Source organism: Salvia hispanica, chromosome 1 (assembly GCF_023119035.1).
Source record: "Salvia hispanica cultivar TCC Black 2014 chromosome 1, UniMelb_Shisp_WGS_1.0, whole genome shotgun sequence".
Classification (NCBI taxonomy): domain Eukaryota; kingdom Viridiplantae; phylum Streptophyta; class Magnoliopsida; order Lamiales; family Lamiaceae; genus Salvia; species Salvia hispanica.
Window position 1 is genome coordinate 740,765 of NC_062965.1, and position 18,736 is coordinate 759,500.

At 35.2% G+C, this 18,736-nt stretch overlaps 3 protein-coding genes across 6 annotated transcripts; 1 reads left to right on the forward strand and 2 right to left on the reverse strand.

Annotated features, from left to right (window-relative positions):
- The first annotated feature begins 2,702 nt into the window (after positions 1–2,702).
- Positions 2,703–4,839, forward strand: LOC125216507 (transcription factor bHLH153-like). Of its 3 annotated transcripts, XM_048118261.1 has the most exons (6): positions 2,707–3,119; positions 3,744–3,848; positions 3,927–3,992; positions 4,068–4,133; positions 4,200–4,232; positions 4,310–4,839. In XM_048118261.1, exons 2-6 carry the CDS (start codon positions 3,750–3,752, stop codon positions 4,481–4,483), a joined length of 438 nt encoding a protein of 145 aa, XP_047974218.1. In that variant the 5' UTR covers positions 2,707–3,119; positions 3,744–3,749; the 3' UTR covers positions 4,484–4,839. The 3 variants fall into 3 exon arrangements, with proteins under 3 accessions (XP_047974202.1, XP_047974218.1, XP_047974210.1); XM_048118245.1 differs by having other exon boundaries at positions 2,703–3,119; positions 4,068–4,232; XM_048118253.1 differs by lacking the exon at positions 2,707–3,119 and adding an exon at positions 3,338–3,635 and having other exon boundaries at positions 4,068–4,232.
- Positions 4,840–7,039: 2,200 nt separating this feature from the next.
- Positions 7,040–9,862, reverse strand: LOC125208284 (disease resistance protein RGA2-like). The gene is made up of 4 exons (XM_048107867.1): positions 8,257–9,862; positions 7,627–8,178; positions 7,431–7,497; positions 7,040–7,268 (listed from the first exon to the last, which is right to left on the reverse strand). The coding sequence occupies exons 1-4, from the start codon at positions 9,860–9,862 to the stop codon at positions 7,040–7,042; spliced, it is 2,454 nt and encodes an 817-aa protein (XP_047963824.1).
- A 728-nt stretch (positions 9,863–10,590) lies between these two features.
- On the reverse strand, positions 10,591–16,487 carry LOC125201552 (BAG-associated GRAM protein 1). Of its 2 annotated transcripts, none has more exons than XM_048099719.1 (18): positions 16,059–16,487; positions 15,221–15,268; positions 14,993–15,090; positions 14,687–14,762; positions 14,310–14,438; positions 14,129–14,175; positions 13,539–13,659; positions 13,279–13,395; positions 13,076–13,105; positions 12,820–12,919; positions 12,513–12,619; positions 11,979–12,122; positions 11,772–11,876; positions 11,448–11,594; positions 11,317–11,370; positions 11,127–11,190; positions 10,922–10,983; positions 10,591–10,830 (listed from the first exon to the last, which is right to left on the reverse strand). In XM_048099719.1, the coding sequence occupies exons 1-18, from the start codon at positions 16,254–16,256 to the stop codon at positions 10,711–10,713; spliced, it is 1,767 nt and encodes a 588-aa protein (XP_047955676.1). In that variant the 5' UTR covers positions 16,257–16,487; the 3' UTR covers positions 10,591–10,710. The 2 variants fall into 2 exon arrangements, with proteins under 2 accessions (XP_047955676.1, XP_047955684.1); XM_048099727.1 differs by having other exon boundaries at positions 14,687–14,778; positions 16,059–16,151.
- Positions 16,488–18,736: the final 2,249 nt, after the last annotated feature.

The window sequence follows — 18,736 nt, forward strand, 5'->3', positions numbered from 1 at the left end:
TATAATAGTGAAGGCATCAAAAATTAAGAAAAATTGTGTAAGTGAGTTAAATAAATGAAGAATAAAGTAGGAAATTGATAGGGTCCTCGATCTAGCAAATCTCGCCAAAGATCATCATCAATATTCTTTTCTTGATTTTAGCATATCTCTTATTTTAGTTATTTATCTTTAGATAGTTTGCATATCTTTTGTAATCTTTAATTTTAATTATGTTTCTTGATTAGCAAGACACATATTAGGCTTTAGAATTCTATATAATAGAATTCTATCGTATTTTTATTCATTGAGAAATAAAGTTAATTACTTATTCTCATTCCCGGTTCTGGTGGAAATCGCCCCCTAGCACCTCAACTAGGGTTATCTCGTTCTTCTTCTCACTTCAAACGTTCGTGCTCTAATTCGATAGAACTAGGTTCTAATTCGAAATGAAAAAGGTAGAGAGATAAAAAAAGAATAAAGTAAGAGAGAGTAAAATAAATGAGAAAAAATGTGTTGACATTTATTAAAAAGGGAAATAACTCCACTACTATGAAAAGTACCAAAATGATAAAATGACTCTATTATTATGGAACAGACAGATATTATACAATGAAATCTTTAATTTGACATCACCTTTACGTAGTATGTTCATTTATTGATATTCGTGATTACTTTAATGATTATTTCTTATAAATCAACTTACTAGCACATCATCGATGATGAATCACATTTTCAAATTATTGGATCGGAAGTGCAACTCAATGTAGTATAATATCATGCAATTATACATATATGATATCTTGTAATAGTATTTGAAAAGTTAAAATTCAAACATTCAATCATAAAAAAGATAAGAAACTGACGCAAAGATAGAATCTCTAAGAATAACACACAGAATTTCTTCATGGTTAATGATGAGATTAATGAATAATGTCATAATCAATAGAAACATACATAAATCTTAGAAAAATCAAAAATCCAATAGGAAAGATAGAAATTACACTCTAATATAGACTCTTCGTCCTTTCAATCTTACTTGACACCACAAGGTTTGAAAAGTTAGGCCAAAGTTTGAGAAATGAGGACTATAATAATTGCAATTTGATCATGAATAAATTTCACTTCAAGTATAACGATGGCTTGAAAAATTGTGTTCCCCTTTCTTATTTTCTTTGTTGATTTTGAATAGTTTAGATTGTATAGTTATTGCCTTATTGGCTGACTCAGCTGATCAGTTCTTGACTTTGAGCATTTTTATCTTCATCGAAAAATTGAAATGACTACAGTTCATGATTGATTTTGTTTACGATCAGAAGTAGATGCACAAATTTGTTTTGATAAAAAACTACTAGTATAATTTTAGCATTCGAAATTTCAAGACGATAATTTTCCTATGTTTCGTCATAGCGATACGAGCAACTGCGAATTAAACTTTCTTACGCCTTAATGGGGGAGGGGCTTTAGCCCCTAATGAATTCATTTTTTTTTAATTATTTTCTACTATAAAGTTCTAAAATTTATTCATATTCTATACACATTATTATATAAAAGTCACTATTAATAATCTAAGTTACCTACAAATTTATTTTTAAGGTAAAATTTGAGAATTTAGCCCCTACTCCCGTGCATTTCTGCGTCCGCCGTTGTCGTGAAGAAACCTTTGTAAATGGAAAAAGTAGAAAAATATTAGTAACTATAAAAATTATAAATATTCATTAACACTAAGCATGATTGTTAAGATATAATAATAGCATAGATATATCACCGCCGCGAAGAAAATTAGCATATAATCAATATAATTACATACTATAACAACTTCCACCTACCAACAATATTATATATGTAGGTAAAATACGACATGAAATCTAAAAAGTCTTCGTTAATTTATTCATCTAATACAAAATTCTTCAACTGTCCGAACTCAATGAAGAAGAACTTAAATCAGTTGTCGATTTCGTACACTAAGAATTTCATAATAAATTAAAGATTTGAATTTAATTAAGGTATTTTTTCTTGCATCCATGTTTTCTGCCTCAATTTCCGCCAAGACTACAATGGATTAATTGAGTTTTAAATTATGTTTGAAATTTCAAGAGATGAACTAATCAACTACTTAATTTTCATTTTACAAAGTTCACGCAAATTATTAGAGCATCCACAATATTGACTGATTAAGTAAGGAAGTGATGTCTATAGGAATGCGTTGCACGAGCGTATAAGGGACGTGCGTCATTTAGCATTGCGATCGGGACTTCCCGCCTTTGTTTAGAAGCGGGATTGCCGATTAGTCACGGCATAGTTGCATGACATAGTCGATAGAAGCCCGATTTGGTATCCACTTGAATTCTGAATACTTCTCTTTCCTATTAATACTATGTAAAATTAGGATTTGAATTATGTATTTTTCGACTTTCAATAATTTTTATATTTTTAGAATTTTAATTATATAAATTTTAAATTAAAACAATTATGAATTTTAACTTAATTAAAATTATAATATTTGAGGAAATAATAAATAAAAAAAATAAATCCAAGATTTATAAATAATGTAAGAGAAGAAAGAGGTGATGAATTGTGATTGTGCAGGGCCCATCTAAAAAAACAATGAGTTGTAGATGCTTGAGAAATCTTCAATCAGAATTAGATAATACTACCAATCAAATCAAGCTTATTAAATTGAACTTCTTTTCATAAATAAATCTAACAAAAAAATCAACTATAAAATCATCATTTTGAACACACCCTACATCACTTCTCCAAAAAAAAAAATCTCTGCAATTTTTCCATTGTTTTCAGATTGATTTTCTTGGATTTCAATGTTTGTACAAAAGCTATAAACACAATAACTTTTGTCTCCTTTTGGCCTTGCGTGTGTGTGTGTTGTGTGTGAAAAGAGTGTTCATGCATTTAGAAATACAGAGACAAACAAAGACAGGAAAGGTGGAAGATTCTTTTCCATTTCTTGTCTCCTTGTTTCAATAGTCTTGCACAAATCCCAATTCCCTGTTGTCAATAAAACCCAAAAATTGAGAGAGAGACACAACTTTGGATGATTGCTTTGTGCAAAGTTGGGATTTTTATTGCATTTTTCTTGGATTCTTGAAATGGGATTTCAAGATTGAGGTTCTTTAGTAAAGAAGGTGAGCCCTTTATCCCAAATTTTCCATCTTTCTTTGTTTTTTCAACTTCTTGAAACTATTTTCATCTTCATCTTTGTTCCAATTATTACTATTCAATTTTCATCACCAACTTAGTTAATGATCTTGTGTAAAGTTAGTTTCTTGAAATTCTTAGTTGTACTCTCCCATTTTTAAGTGTTTCTTCCCTTGGTAAGTCTTATTTGACAAAAAAAAATAAATATTATTTTTATTTAGTATTTTCAGTTTATTAATGCTAAGATAGAGACATTGCATACTTCAAAATAGTAGGTTGGATTGAATATTTAGAAGAAAATTAAATATTGCATGCTGAAAACGCGTATATTCACATTCATGTCAAATGAATGGGGCCAACACAACTACAAACAATATCCATATATATTAGCATAATATCTTGATTAAGTAATGCATCTGTTTTTCATTTTAAGTGATTTCTTAATTAGGTGAACAAATAGGAAAGTTTGATGAACTTTGTAAACTGTTTTGCTTTTTCAAAAGGTGTGTTTTTTCACAGCAAAGAATCCAAATTCTTGTGTAGATTTAGCTTTTCTTGATCATGAATGTCTCATTTATTGGTTTGTTTTTCCAAATTATTCAACTGCGAAGGCGAAGATGATGCAGCACAAGAGAAGCCCGGCCTCAGTTAACCAAAGCTCGTTCGCGAACTTGATGCCTAAAAGACTCAAGATTGATGCCCCTCTCTCTTCCAAAGTTAGTGATTGATGCCTAACTAGCACTATAAATTTGCCACATTGTTGTTGATGATAAGTATATGTTTGATGGTTGTAGGAGAAGAAGGAGAGGGTGAGCGAACGCGTCTCTGCACTTCAACAGCTCGTCTCGCCATATGGAAAGGTTCATTGCTAACCATTTCTTGCCTTGAATAGTTATATTCATTGCTAATGTGTTTGTTTTTATGTAATCTGATAGACTGATACAGCCTCAGTCCTTCTTGAGGCAATGGAGTACATAAGCTTCTTGCACGAGCAAGTCAAGGTATCGTCTCTCTTGATCTCTTTATGTCGCGTTGGAATGAAAATGACGTCGTTTTGGCCTCCACAGGTGTTGAGTGCTCCATATCTATGTAGCACAGAGGTATGTATGCACATTCTCTTTAGGCCTTGATTTTGTTCGCGTTGTGTGATGTTTTGGCGCGTTGTTTACTGATGCAGGGCGAGGAGGCGTGTGGCCTCAGAGCAAAGGGCTTGTGTGTCGTGCCAACGTGTTTCATTCTTGAAGTTGGAAGTAGCAATGGTGCTGATATATGGGCTCCAATCAAGACCAGCCCCCCTAGTGCGAGGAGGCTGGTGTCGGATGAGGGTGCTTCGGTCGTGACTTACTGCTGATTGTTTGGGGTGAGGACGAAGTCAGGCGCCTCGGGGATCAAGTCACATTGATCGGCCTAGAGGAGGCCCGGGTGGAAGGGAGTTTGGTTTGGTTGTAAGGTTATGGTATAGGAGATCATAGAGTGAGCAAATTAGTTGTTTGTTGATAGTGCTAAATGCATACATTAGATATGTAAAGTTATGTACTAGTGACAATGAAACGCAGCATAGTTGATAAATACGCATCTCCTCCAATTACTAGGTCGAGGATTTGAGTAACTATGGAGGCATTGTTATTAACTTTCTCAAGGAAAAAGAAGTCATGTGTAACTATCTCTTCAAAAGGATTTTATTATTCCAGATTCAGTTTTCATCTATACTATTAAGAGCTCAAATAGTTAAAATTTATGCTTTTAAAGTGACAAATTTAGTACTAGTATTTAAATTGTTACTCCCTCCGTCTCGGATAATTTGGGTCATTTTGATTAGGCACGGATTTTAAGAATTGTAATGGAAAGTGGATGGAAAAAGTTAGTGGAATGTGAGTCCTACCTTTATATATTAGTTTTATAATAAAATATGAGTAGGAATGAGTTAGTGGAACATGGGGTCCATTATAAAAAATGGTAAAAGTGAAGTGGGATAAATTATGTGGGACGGATCGAAATAGAAAACTGAGACGAATTATTTGAGACGGAGGGGGTATGTCATAAAAATCTTGAAAAACTCAAATAGTGTGATCCATATGACTTACTAGAATATTGTGTTTTTGCATTTTTTTTATTAATATTTTAAAACACTGTTTCAATACTTTAAAAGGCTCATCATAAAATTCATGGGCCTGACTTTATTTTTCACAAACTAAATTGTTTTTCTTTCATTTTAGTTTGATTTTAAACTTAAGCCATTTATTACTTAATTCCAACTCGCTACTTCTACGATTATTAAAAAACTTTATTTACTACAAACTTTAGGTTAATTTAATATCTAATTTAATAATAATTTGTATTTTTTCACAAAAGATAATACTAATAGGAGTAGATTAAAAACTTGACTTTCTTCTCAAAAATAAAAATCAAAATCAAAATCTTGACTTTTCCTTTCCCTTTCCCTTGTGCCCGTCTTCCTCAAGCTCTGAATTTCTCAAAACCCCTTTGTAGATTATTACTTCGATTTTAGTTCTGCGCATAAAATCGAAATAAAAATGAGATCTTTGAAATTGTTTATTGCATTAATTCCCTTAATTTTGCTGTTCTCTTTTTGCGAAGCAGAGCAGAAGCTGAGCACTAAAGAATGTGAGAATCTAGGGTTTACGGGCCTCGCCCTTTGCTCCGATTGTCACACGTTTGCTGAATATATCAAAGATCAAGGTGAGCTCTGTTCATAATTTTAGTTTTTGGGGTTTGGTTTTCAAGAGATTTTATTTGTTTTACTTGATCTAATTTGTCTGTAGAATGATTGTTTTGTCTCTCCTTTTGTAAGAGTTGGGATTAGTAAGGTGCTTCAGTAGTGTTATGTTTGCTTATTAATTCGATTTGTAGAGTTATTTCTGAGCTAAGAATGAGTGAAAAGCTTCGAAAAAGTTTTCATTTTTGACAATGTATTTGGATGCCAGATTATGATTGTTTGTGTTGAATTCATGTTAGTGTGCTTGTGTTGCTTTAATTCAAACTTAAACGATGGCGGTAAGGTTGAATTATCGAAGAATTTGGCCTATTTGAAGGATATAAATTGGAATAAAAGCGTGGTGTATGATTCTTCGCTATATGTATAAATGAAGTGGCAATTGAAGAGGTGGAAACTGGAAAGGACATGGTCTTTTGGGGTAAGATTTAAGGGACGAGAGGACGTGATGCCGGTGAGCTTAGGGAACAAGATGAAGAAGTGAAGTTGATGTTTGAATGAATAATAATGAAGAAAAATGATAAGATATATGTTTGTGTAGAATGTGGTGCATAATCTTCATTCTAGGCAGCAGTTTTGGAGGTTCGAGTGTACAAATAGCCGATAGGATTGTATAAATCGTTGTAATTGAAGTTTTTTTAGGGTGACATAGGCCTAGTGTTAGAGCTTTAAATGTATGATGAGGCTTTTGAAACATACTCTTATAGACGTGCTTCTCAGAGCCTTCGTTTTGGATAGAAAAGACAACGTAGGATCAGCTACACTGTGGTGGGAGCGTAACTCACAAATTATAAACTGATTGACTGAATTCTGTAGAACCTTGTGTTTACTTAGTAGTAACAGATTAACTATAACAGTCTTCGGAAGGAATCTATTTTGTCCATGTGAAAACACGATCAATTTTGAAAGGGATTTTTATTCAAATGGAAAAGAAATGAATGTGTCTATGGGGTGGAGGGAGTAGTATTTTTTCCGTATCTGTAGATATTACGTGTCTTGCAAAGTTGCAATGTGATTGTACGCTGCAACATAGTAATTGCAGTTTGAGAATATTATTGATTTAAGAATGTTATGTGTGTCAAAATTTTCAACCATGTTCCGAACTACTGTTGATGATTTACGATCCGCCACTTTCAATTCACTGCAGAGCTGGTTATGAAGATAATAGCTGAGTTAGTCCAAGACATTATCAGCATTGAAAGCCAGAGCTTCGAGCTCCCTCAACCAGATGTTGACAGCATTTTGAGTGATAAATTTCTTCAGTGCATCACTCAAGTAGGCTAGAATCATGACCAAAGTCCTCTGCAGCTGTTGGGCATCTCCATCGAAACCTCGAAATAGATAGTACTCTTCCTCGAAAATAAGTAAGGATAATGAAGAAGGGCCTTTTGCTATGCCTAATCTATGACAGCATCAATGTACATTTATTGACTAAAAACATGATTGTTACTACAACAACAACAACAACATTCAAATGTGGAGGTCATCGACGTAGATGGTGAGATTGGGATGGTCACGCCACTCTGGATCAATACTTAGCTCAGCGCAATCTTTAATCACTAACTGATTCAATCGAGTGAGGTGCCTCAACGCATCCTCAGAGGACAGGCGTCTCAACTTGTTGCAACCAACTAGACATAACTCGAAAAGAGAAGAGAGGTTCACAAACCATTGTGGCAATTCTTCCACCCCTAAATTCTTCAATTCTAGCCTTTGAATAGCAGTAAGATGCTGAATTGATTAAGGCAGCCACTCCAAACTTTCCACCCCTTTTAGTATTAACTCATAAAGTGAGTTGCAACATCCTTGCATGATTCCATCCACAGCATATTGAATGGCACCACTATTCTCCCTTGACCACTCCACACTCACATCTATGTTTAACTTCTCCAAGCTGCCTAAACCCCACCTCTTAACGCTACCAATAGCCTTAAAATTAGGGATACCAACGATTCTCAATCTTTTCAGACGAGATGATTTAGCGAGGCAGTCAATCAGCATTGGTAGATTCTCAAGGCTCCTTAGTCTCTCCAAGTCGAGAGTCGCGATTGTTGGCGCCCACGACTCCAGCATTTTGCGCGGAAATCCCACCAGCTCTTCGCATCCTATGATACACACCCAACTTAGGATTCCTTGACACTGTCCTGCTCCGGCACTTGGATTCCCAATCGACTTCAGCTTTGGACAATCAATAATGACCAACTCCTCCAGAGATTCGAGTGTGTCTAGTCCATCTGGTAATTCCCTCAAGACAGAGCATTTCGTAATCCTCAACTTTGAGAGATTGTGATTGTTATGGAATAGCTCTTCTCCTAGACATTCCAATGCATCAAGCTTTCTATTCTAAGAGACTTCAAATTTTTACCAAATGAGGAATTTATGAACCTCACCTTCTTCAATTCCATGCTTGGCCACTTCTTTTGGAATAGGAATTGACTCTTTTTCCAGAAACATGTATCGAACTATGGTGCTGCTATTCGCATTACTAGATAAAACAGAAGATGCAAGATCATGCACAAGATCGTGCATGACAAAACGCTCCACATATCCATAATCATCTTTGGTTGCAACTTGCAATAAAGACATCTGTAGAAGCACATTATAAAACATGTTGCCCACAGATTCCATATCATTGATTTCGCTTTGCTGAAGAAACCCTTCTGCCATCCATAGTTCGATCAGCTCTTGCTTCATACCAATGTAACCTTTGGGGAAAACCGAACAATACGCGAAGCACTTCTTGAGTGATGGTGAAGACAAGTGATCATAGCTGAATTTCAATATTTTTGAAATATTTTCACCTCCTTCGCCATCTGAAAGCCAATTTTCAGCGATAAAGCGCCACTCTTCTTCTGACTTGTAACGAAGCACACCTCCGACTATATTGGCAGCTAAGGGCAAACCCCGACATCTTTCTGCAATCTTTCTTCCAATAGTCACAACTCTTGATGGAACTTCTCCATTACCATCAAAAGCTTTCGCTTTGATTATGGACCAACAATCATCGTCTGATAAGCCACTCAAAGCATATTCAAGTGAGTTCACAATTGAAGCAACCTTTTGACTCCGGGTAGTGATGATAATGCCATTTCCTTTGGTAGCAGTAACTCCTGAAATGGAATTTATAAAATCTTCCCACTTTGGAACATCTTCATTCCATACATCATCAAGAACAAGAAGATAAGTTTTAGACTTGAGAACTTCTTGAAGCCTTTTCAAGATAACTTCCTTGATCTCAACTCTATGACCAGTATTTGAAGTCAACGTTGAATAGATTTTGTTGAAAAGATTAATTGGATCAAAAGTTTGAGAAACATGAACCCAAATTAGTGATCCAAATCGAGCCTTCACCCTTTCATGATTAAAGACTTTCCTAGTTAACGTAGTCTTCCCCATACCCCCCATTCCGACAAGAGAAACAATGGAAAAGATCTGATCTTGGTGGATCGGGGTGAGCATGTGAACTAGTTTAGGCACATCATCATCTCTTCCAATAAAAATTGGATCAAGACTCAACGAATCAGTCTCAAAGGAAACAACAGCAACAACATCAGGTGCATTCACAATCATGCTTTGAAGGCCAAGATCTGTTGCTCTTTTGTTCATAGACTCAAACTCCGCGTTGATTTGTTTGATTGTATATGCCATATTATGCCGACGTGAAACGCGACTAAAGGAAGAGAAGCATGATGGTACCTTATACTTGGTTGTAGGTGTCATCATTTTCTTCACTTTTTTTCTGAGAAGATGATAGCTGAGTTCGTCCAAGACATTATCAGCATCGAAAGTCAGAGCTTCGAGCTCCCTCAGCCAGATCTTGACAGAGTCTTGAATGATGAATTTCTTCTGTGCATCACTCAAGTAGGCCATGATCATGATCAAAGTCCTCTGCAGCTTTTGCGCGTCTTCATCGAGACCTCGAAGTAGAGAGTACTCTTCCCTTAAAACGTTGATCAGGTTTTGGATAAGAATTTCGATGGCAGCACCTCCATCCATGGTTTTTGACAGAAGAAGTTTCAAATTTTTTTTCTTTAGAAGATGAATGCTTGTAATTCTTAACTTGTGGATGGCTATTGAAACACTCTACCTCTTAAAATATTATACTCACCCACCATATTCTTTTAATTAATCAAGTGAGCCACTAGTTTTGACTAAATAATTCTTCATCCTTCCACTACTCTTCTAACAAAAGTTTTAATAGGGAATATGTGTATTTTAATGAAAATTTAGTAAGTTAGAGAAAAAAAAGTGATCGAAAAATATTGTAGTTGTAACTAATGATTTTATTTTCAAGGTATCATTCCTATGAATGTATCATTCCATACTCAATTCTTTCAAACTCCTTTCTCAACCTTTTGATTATTTTGTATTACTTGTTTTTCAGTTTATAATATATTAGCATCCTATCATCTTATCTTCATGGGAAAAGAGTTGATCCGATTGATTAGCGGCAAGTTTTGTGAGATACAATGGATTGCATAAATCTCTCTAGATATTGATTTCTTTTGAGTTTATATTTTAGTTTGTCTTCCATTTCGACCGATTCATGTTACATTGTGTTCGATAACCGTCTAAACGTCCCTACTCGAACCGTCTGCACCTCCCTAACATTGCCAAGTTCAGACATTTATGGAACCAAATCTTGATTACCATATGATTAAAAGAGGGTACCATACGCAAAAAGAAAAGATTATACAAATTCTTTACCAAAAAAAAAAGATAAATATAAATTATAAGTGGTTATAAGCTTAAATATTTTTCTCATTATAAATATTACTCCTATACAAACAATTTTTATCTATTGATTACAATTCTCCTTTCACTACTCTATTTGTACCACAATTTTATCTACTTTCTTGAACAACAGCCGGAGTTGTTGGTGTAGTTTCCATCTTGCTAGACGAAGTCTTCGTCTGGATATATGAACGCGCTACATCCAGCATCATATCCACCTCTTTCTTATACTGCACAGATATGAAGCACTTCAGAAGTGATCTAACTATGACTTAAAACTCAACGGATACCAGAGTAAACGACGGATGATCAAAACCATACCTCGTTAATAGCGCCTGATTTGATCTTGGATTGCATCACACACCATTTCTTGAAATGAGCACCTAGAAAGGTATCGCGTGTTATAACATTACATGAGTTGCGTAAATTAACTTAGGCGATCTAAATAGTTCGAGATTAAAAGAACGCAACAGAGTCCATATTTCAAATCTAGGCCAGAATGAATCAACACAAAGTGGGCACTTACCAACTCTAATATTAATGGTGCATGAAGACTCGGAATTAGACTCTAACGTCCATCTACAGTGAATCTGAAGCAAAAGACGGGCAATCAGAATAAGAACAGAAAAGAGTAATGGGTAACTTTTGGCATCATCACAATATTTCTTAGTTTATCTCTTTCTTGAAATGCAAAACCAGCAACTGATAGAGCTTACCTCAAAGTATGACCCAAATGGTACGTCATGTGCCTGTTGTACGGTCTCAAACACCTGAATACAAAATATAACGATATTAATGCCAGCAAATTACACAATCACTAATATCATTTTGAGATTTAAGTATGCACCAGTATTTTCTTGTCTGCAGATAAAACAGCATGTTGCCATTCCGTCATTGCTGTATCTGGTGGACACATCGGACTATTGCACACAGATCTAAACGTAATTTCTCTGACTTGACCGTCATATTCGTCAGCAGAATGCCACTGACCCATCTGAAGGAAGCATAACAGGTAGCTCAAGACAATAATACAGAGAACTCACATTTCTGAATGAACGGAAACAGTACTGGTATCGGGACATTTATTTTAAATGCAATACTATTGCTTCATTTGTGGTTAAGATTCATCCATAAAAAGTGTTATGTGAGCCAATGAGTATAAGTTACTTACAACAAGATTAGAATCCTTTCGGATAGTACGATACTCATTTGTATAGGTTGAATCATCATCCAACAAAAGCTTGAAAAATTGTTCTGCGGTGCACGGGAAAACATCCTGCAATTTGATACAGAGAAGAGAGGATACATAATAAATGTCCATCCTGTAAAACATGTAAAGATTTGACAGAAAGAAAGAGAACGGAAAGTGTAAAACTACATTGTAAATTTCAGAAAGCACTTCCTCCTTGATGAATGGCTGTGACTTTTCAGTCTTTGCCACACTCTGCTCGGAAATCTTAGATTGCCTATTGCTGCCTTTGATAGAGCTGCTATGTGCACGCAATGCAGACTGTTCCTTTTCCTGTGTACACAAAGACCAAATAGAAGGGTTACAAAATCTGTTTGCATAAACACCAGATGCTTGGCTTCGGATCGAAAAGGATTCTTTTTCAGTTCCTAGGTCAGCAGCTTTTGGATATGAAAAGCATATTTCATAAGTACAATGAGTGACAGGTGGGTATTATATATTTCTGTAACTATCGAAGCCAAACAGCTATCATGTTCTGTTGGAATCAAGCAATCCAGTTCCGATGCATAAGGACTTTCGGATATATATCAAGAAAGACTCTTGAGACAAGAGGTTGATTGTTGATACATTAACACTTATCCGAGCGAAAGTTCTAATTCAACAACTTTTACTTCTCCAATATCTGCAATAAACACGGAAATGAAACAGAGCTTGAAATTGAACCTTCTTCTCAGCTTCTAGCATGTCATGATAGTTCTTTACTGCACGCTGTAATCCTCTCAATGCATGATTTCTGTTCCAGAAAGATGCAAATTTGTATCTAACTCTACCTGAAAGAAGAGTGGATCACAAGCAGATATCAGCTTCAGGAGAGACATTAATTTCTTTTCTCTATGAGTACGGCTGCAAGGTAAGATTGTTAAGTTTTATTATGGAGATAGAAGGGAAGTGTTCTTTGATCTTCTCAAACACTAGACATGGTAAAAGATACAAGGTACTTAGATTATCAGAAGGGAAGAATAACACTAACCATCAGGATTTCCCAAAGGAGGCACACCATGCCCCCCAGCACCCATCCGAAGAATTATTGTAATAGCTGGATTTATAAATGCGTGCTGGCTCCTCTTTATCTGAGATGGAAAACCAACCAAAGGGATCCATTCAGTCATACTACAGACTTAAGTTAGTTGCATTTCAGATTCTATGGGGCTAGAAGTGAACCATCATTGGAGAGAGAGAGAAAAAAGATGAAGATAAGTCAGTAAGGAAGATAAAGGGCCTTGTACCTCATCTATGTCTCCGAAAGGTACCATTACCTACGAAAACACAAAAACAATCATCAAGCAGCAAGGCATGAAGAATAGATTAACATAAAGCTTTTCTGTGACCAGTGTTAGAAGTACACCCAGAGGTACATTTCCAAGGAGATGCCTCACAAACAAACCGTTGTACAGAAAAAATTCTATGCATCTAAACAAGAGAAATTAACCTTCATTTGTTTGGAGAAAACATTCGAATGGAAGCAGATGTGCCATGCTGATACATACATCCGACCATGATACAAGAATGATCTCTCAAGTGCACAAGAATAGCTATGTTCCACAATCTGGCAAATAGCATAACTGATTTCAGCCACTAAAATTCTCTCTACTTGTCCAAAAATATTCAAGCTCTTAAACACTTAAAACAAAAGGAGTCAATAAGAATATCTTAGATCTAACCATGGCTGTCATATGCAGGGAACAATACCTCATCAGGGAGAAGATTAAAAATTGTTTGCAGTGGTCCAGGTTTTTGATGAACAACTGTAGGCCCTTGCTTATCTGAAGGCCTTCTTCGAGGATTAGTACCAGCATAGCCATTCAAAACCCTACCACGGAGTAAATCAAACAATTTCAGGTACCTTACTTAAGGAAATAATTAACAGATTATTTTGTACGGCATGAGGATTAGGTTTCCAAAAGTGTGAAATTTAAATTTAAAATCTTTCAGAAGCAAGCAATGCAAGTTTTCAGATCATTAATGAGAAGAAAATAAAGAGCCTTGGTAAGAAAATTAGTGATATGGATATGCAGGACAATAAGGTGTTAGCTAAATTCAACATCAAGTCAAGATTATGACAGAATACAAAACATGTTTTCAATAGAAAATAAAGGAAATTTGCATCTGCAATCTTCAAAAATATTGTAAACTCGAATCTAGAGGAAGCAAATCTAGCTTCATGAAGACAAACACAAAGAGAGCACAACCTTCACATTAACAACAATGCTGCATATACTCAGCAGAATGAGACAATGTGCCATAACTAGAAAGGAGAGGTATTGTGCAAAAAACCATACCTGGAAGAATTCATCTGGAGTTTGAGGGTTTTGATATGTAGGCAGACCTGAGAAGCAAACAAAAAACCTTTTCAATATCAGCAGCAGATAAGAGAAGACGGGAAAAAAAACCACTAAACTTGCAAAGAAAGATGTCCTAGAGGCTAAACCACCCGAAAGAATATCCATAGCAACTTATTACCTGCCCAGATGGACTGTCCAATGTATACCATACAGCACCAGTTTGACCTTCCTGTTCAACTCGGATTATTACCTTTCCAAGAACTGCACTTTTCCAAATTATATCCCAATCATAAATCGTCACATTTATCTGCCAATGGATTATATAAAAGAATTAGTACCACAACGAGTAACCAAAAAGAAAAGAAACAGCCAATGTTACATGTTGTGACAATACAAAACAAGGAGTACTTATTTTATGTTTCAAGGTTCATAAGATAACAAATGTTTGACAAACCAAAGAAGACAAGAGTAGCATAAGTAACATTTGTTAGCGCACTACGATTTCTGATAAAAAGCTGGACTTCTACAATCCAAGTTGCTACAGGAAACAAATACCTCAACAGGAAGCTCATCAACAGAAAAATTGAACTCCTCCCCCCACATGGGATTTCTTGAGCCAGGAACCATAGAGCTGAAAAGAACACGAACTGAAATCTTATAAATACTTATCTTAGACATTTCTCATAAACTATAAAAACCCTAAGAAGAAGCTCACACTCTACCTACATCATTCCTGATCTCTACAGAATATCATGTTTCTCCATAAACAAATAAAGACATGTGGGAAGCAGGATACCAAAATTTGTCCTGTCCAATAAATAGGATGCTAAAGGTGCCAATTAAGATAAATTATGAAATCACCTGAAGCGTTTTTCTGACCCACAAGTAATAATTGCGTAGGGATCCGATGTGCCATTTAAATTTGCCCCAATTAGATTCTTGGCTGCTAACAGCTCTACCTGAAAAGAAGGGCGTCCTATAATATGATAACAAAGTTCAAGAACATGGTTGGTGTATTTACAGTTCAGTCCAGTAGAATGAAGAACTGGCAACTAAAACAGACACCACTGAGACTACAATGAAAAGTACCTTAATTAAGTATGCCGAATTAGTTTGAGAATCCCCTTTAAACAGCATCTATAAAAGAAGTGAAGAACTGCATGTCAAGCAACTGGGAAAATACTTCAAGAATACATAATATACGAAGTAAAAGAACAAGGAAACAACAATCACATCTATGAGAACTCCAAAGTGTCAAAACTTCCACTCAATACCCAAAAGCAGGAGGCTAGGGTCCAATTTCCAACTATACAAACAACGTTTCTTCCGAATTACTTTCAATGATCTCAAATCTATGCTACGACACTAAAAAGTGTAAGAAACAAGTATAGTGTCAATTGCTACTATAAAAATGATGAGTCCAAATTTTCAACGCTGTCATCCATGAATTCATTCCAATCAACAAGTTAACCAATGAAGATCACAAGAACTCTTCATCACGAAAGTGACTCGCATTAGTCAACTGACATATCCAACTATCAGAAATGAGTAACATAAGTCCAGGAATGGCCATAACAAAGCACCAAATTCCATTCCAATCATAAGTAACTTACAGCAACAGCTTCTGAAAATGATCAACCGAATTCAAAAGCAGAAGCGTACAACAACATCCAATCAACGCAATGCAATACACGCAATTCGGTCAATTAATCACAGTTAGAAACAAGGAAACCACACAAAATTACATCTAAAGGAGCACAATTTCCACAAATTCACCAGTTCAATAATCAAACAACCATTTCCGCTCCACCAATCACACCAAAAATCAATCGATCGCAATTCCACAAATTCGTCAACCTATCCCCAAAAATACCAAAAATCACACTGAAAAACAAATCCAATTCGGCACAATAAACGCAGTAATGACCTTTTCCCTTTCCTCAATCATATCCGCGCCGCCTCCGGAGCCTTCCACGAATCCCCGATCATCGCCGCCGTCAGCGCCGGCGGAGAAGAACCAATACGCCACCACAACAAACGCCGCCGCCGCCACCGTGACCTGCACCTCCCACCACGACGGCAGCAGAAACTCCATCGCCGTCTCCACCACCATCGTCGCCCCCATGAATTCGCCCCCTATTTCAACGGCGTGAGGGAAAAAAAGCAGCAGAATCGAAGGATTCCGATGCGGGAATCAAACACGCAGTGGCACGCTCAGTGTGTGTGATTTGCGTGCATGATATATAGAGACGGAGGTTGTGTACGTATAGTCAGAGAGAAACAGTCAACGAATTGAGGGAGAAAACGAGGCAACGGAGAAACTGCTAAACTATTGGGAAAATTTTGGAATTTGGATGATTAATTAGTTTCTAAATCGGCAGCCATTGATGGTCTCTATTCAAGTTTTTTTTTCAAAAAAAACATAGTGGTAATAAAAAGCAGGGTGAAAAAATAGATTAATAAAAAAATATATTGGGCGACCAACTGAAAAGGAAATCGGTGGCAAGGAATTATGACTGGGCTGACGATTCATGTGGGACTGGCGATTAATGTGGATTTGTGTTGTTATCGTGTGAAGATGATGATGACCTAATCTGATAAGGTCAATCTAGAATAGGAATCTGAATAGGAAACGTACTTATTATGTTTCAAATCGAGCATGGCTGGCACACGACACGTGCTTATTCGTGTTGGCACGATATCAGCATGGTTATGACACGAATTTGACAACTATATGAAATGGTTCAGGCGTGTTACAAAGGATGTGACCAGATGATGTAGTAGTGGTGGTAATGGCATGGGGAGTGCAGGCTCGGTACAATAATAGATCTATGAATTGATACCTGTGGATTGAACGATTCAATAAATAAACTAGTATATCGTAAATTTAGAATCATTTTTTTTTAAATATTGATATTAATGAAAGAATATTTAGTGAGTTAAGTTAATGTATATTATCAAATAAGTAGATAATTGAAAAGATCTAACCCGAATATATAGATATAAAATGTATTGATTTTTGAAAAAGAAAAATGAATTCACCCAAAAATATCATGTGTTAAACGGATCGATCCGATAAGGATACCTGCACATAAGATTTGACACTAACTCATTAATTTTGTACATGTTCTTGTTATATAAAAAAGTATCAATATTGGGTTAGAAAAGGTGAATTGTATAATAAGATGTGAAATAAATTGGTAGTGTTGGATGAATATGGAAAAAGGGATCTTTTAGTCGTTCGTTTCTATGAAATCATTGTAAATTTTCCCATGATATCGAAGACTACAAATATATGATCATTATTTTTTCGATTTTCCTAAGTTTTGACCGATTAAATATCATATTACAAGAAATTAAGTGGATGGTGGAAAGGATCAATTTTCAGTACTCAACCGGCAATATGAAAATTCAATGTTGATTGGATAGAGAGAATATTATTCTCTTACGAAAAAATTAAAAAAAGGTTGGCTACCTTACTAATAAGAAGGAATTCAAAGTCAATCAATAAAATTTAAATTAGTGGTCCTAATTACAATTTTCCATCGATCTTATCTTTGAGTTTATCACGTAACTAGAGCCTTATTAGTATAGTAGGTAATTATGAGATTAATCAGTTTTTAATTATGATTTTTAGTAGTCCACCTATAGTGTTTAACTAGAGCCTAGTAATTCATATTTATAATTTATTATTTATTCTGAAAGTATAAAATTTAATAATAATTTATTAATATATATTGAGAATTGATCAGTTATAATTAAAATTGAAACCTTTGGAAATCAGTCGATTATAGTACTAAGATTGAATGAAAGTAGTCAATTAAATATGTGATGGGCTAATGGACTAGATTCGAGAAGGCCCAATTATATATGTAGGCCCATATAGATGAAAAGGTTTAGATGTTAAATTTCTTTCCTTTAATTCAAAAATTCAAAAGGCATTTCTCAAATCTTAAACTTTAGTATGGTATATCTTTGGCATTGATTTTATTCTGAAAAAAATATTTCCTTTCTAATATTTCTAGGCTTACCATATGTGAAATATATTTATTTGAATAATTATATATACTGCATTTAATAGTGTACAATAAAAATTATTAGATCATATTAGAATATTTACTAGTTAATAAAAGTGTGTTCTCACTAGTCCTGTAAATTCGGGAACCCGCGGGTACCCAAACCCGAAAATTTGGGTACCCGAACCCAAAATCTCAAAAATATCATACCTAATACCTGATCCGTATGTGAATTTGGGTACCCTAATACCTGGTGCGGGTACCCGAACCTAACTAATCGGGCACCCATAAACCCATAAACCCGAAATTAGTATTTCAAATTTATTTTTTATACTATAAATTATATTGTGATAAGAATAGAAATTATTAAAATAACACAACTAAACTTCAATTCTAATGCTTTAGCTTTCTCTAGATTATGACAAATAGACACTACTTAATTTTAAAATAAAGAAATTTTTGGCATAAATCTACGTGTGATTAAATAAATTTACTCTTACCCTACAGGCCATAGGCCCTATACTAAATAAAAACATTTATCACAAAAACATAATTAATCGAGTTTAATCGGGTATTAGTCGGGTACCTT

Coding starts and splice junctions, on each gene's coding strand:
- LOC125216507 (XM_048118245.1), top strand. CDS start 3,750: ATGATGCAGCACAAGAGAAGCCCGGCCTCAGTTAACCAAAGCTCGTTC. Junction 3,993..4,067: donor TCGTCTCGCCATATGGAAAG/GTTCATTGCTAA, acceptor GTAATCTGATAG/ACTGATACAGCCTCAGTCCT. Junction 4,233..4,309: donor CATATCTATGTAGCACAGAG/GTATGTATGCAC, acceptor TTACTGATGCAG/GGCGAGGAGGCGTGTGGCCT.
- LOC125208284 (XM_048107867.1), bottom strand. CDS start 9,862: ATGGATGGAGGTGCTGCCATCGAAATTCTTATCCAAAACCTGATCAAC. Junction 8,179..8,256: donor CAAGCATGGAATTGAAGAAG/GTGAGGTTCATA, acceptor TGGAATGTCTAG/GAGAAGAGCTATTCCATAAC. Junction 7,269..7,430: donor CACCTCACTCGATTGAATCA/GTTAGTGATTAA, acceptor ATGCTGTCATAG/ATTAGGCATAGCAAAAGGCC.
- LOC125201552 (XM_048099719.1), bottom strand. CDS start 16,256: ATGGGGGCGACGATGGTGGTGGAGACGGCGATGGAGTTTCTGCTGCCG. Junction 11,877..11,978: donor TGCTTTCTGAAATTTACAAT/GTAGTTTTACAC, acceptor ATCAAATTGCAG/GATGTTTTCCCGTGCACCGC. Junction 11,595..11,771: donor GAAAGGATTCTAATCTTGTT/GTAAGTAACTTA, acceptor TGCTTCCTTCAG/ATGGGTCAGTGGCATTCTGC.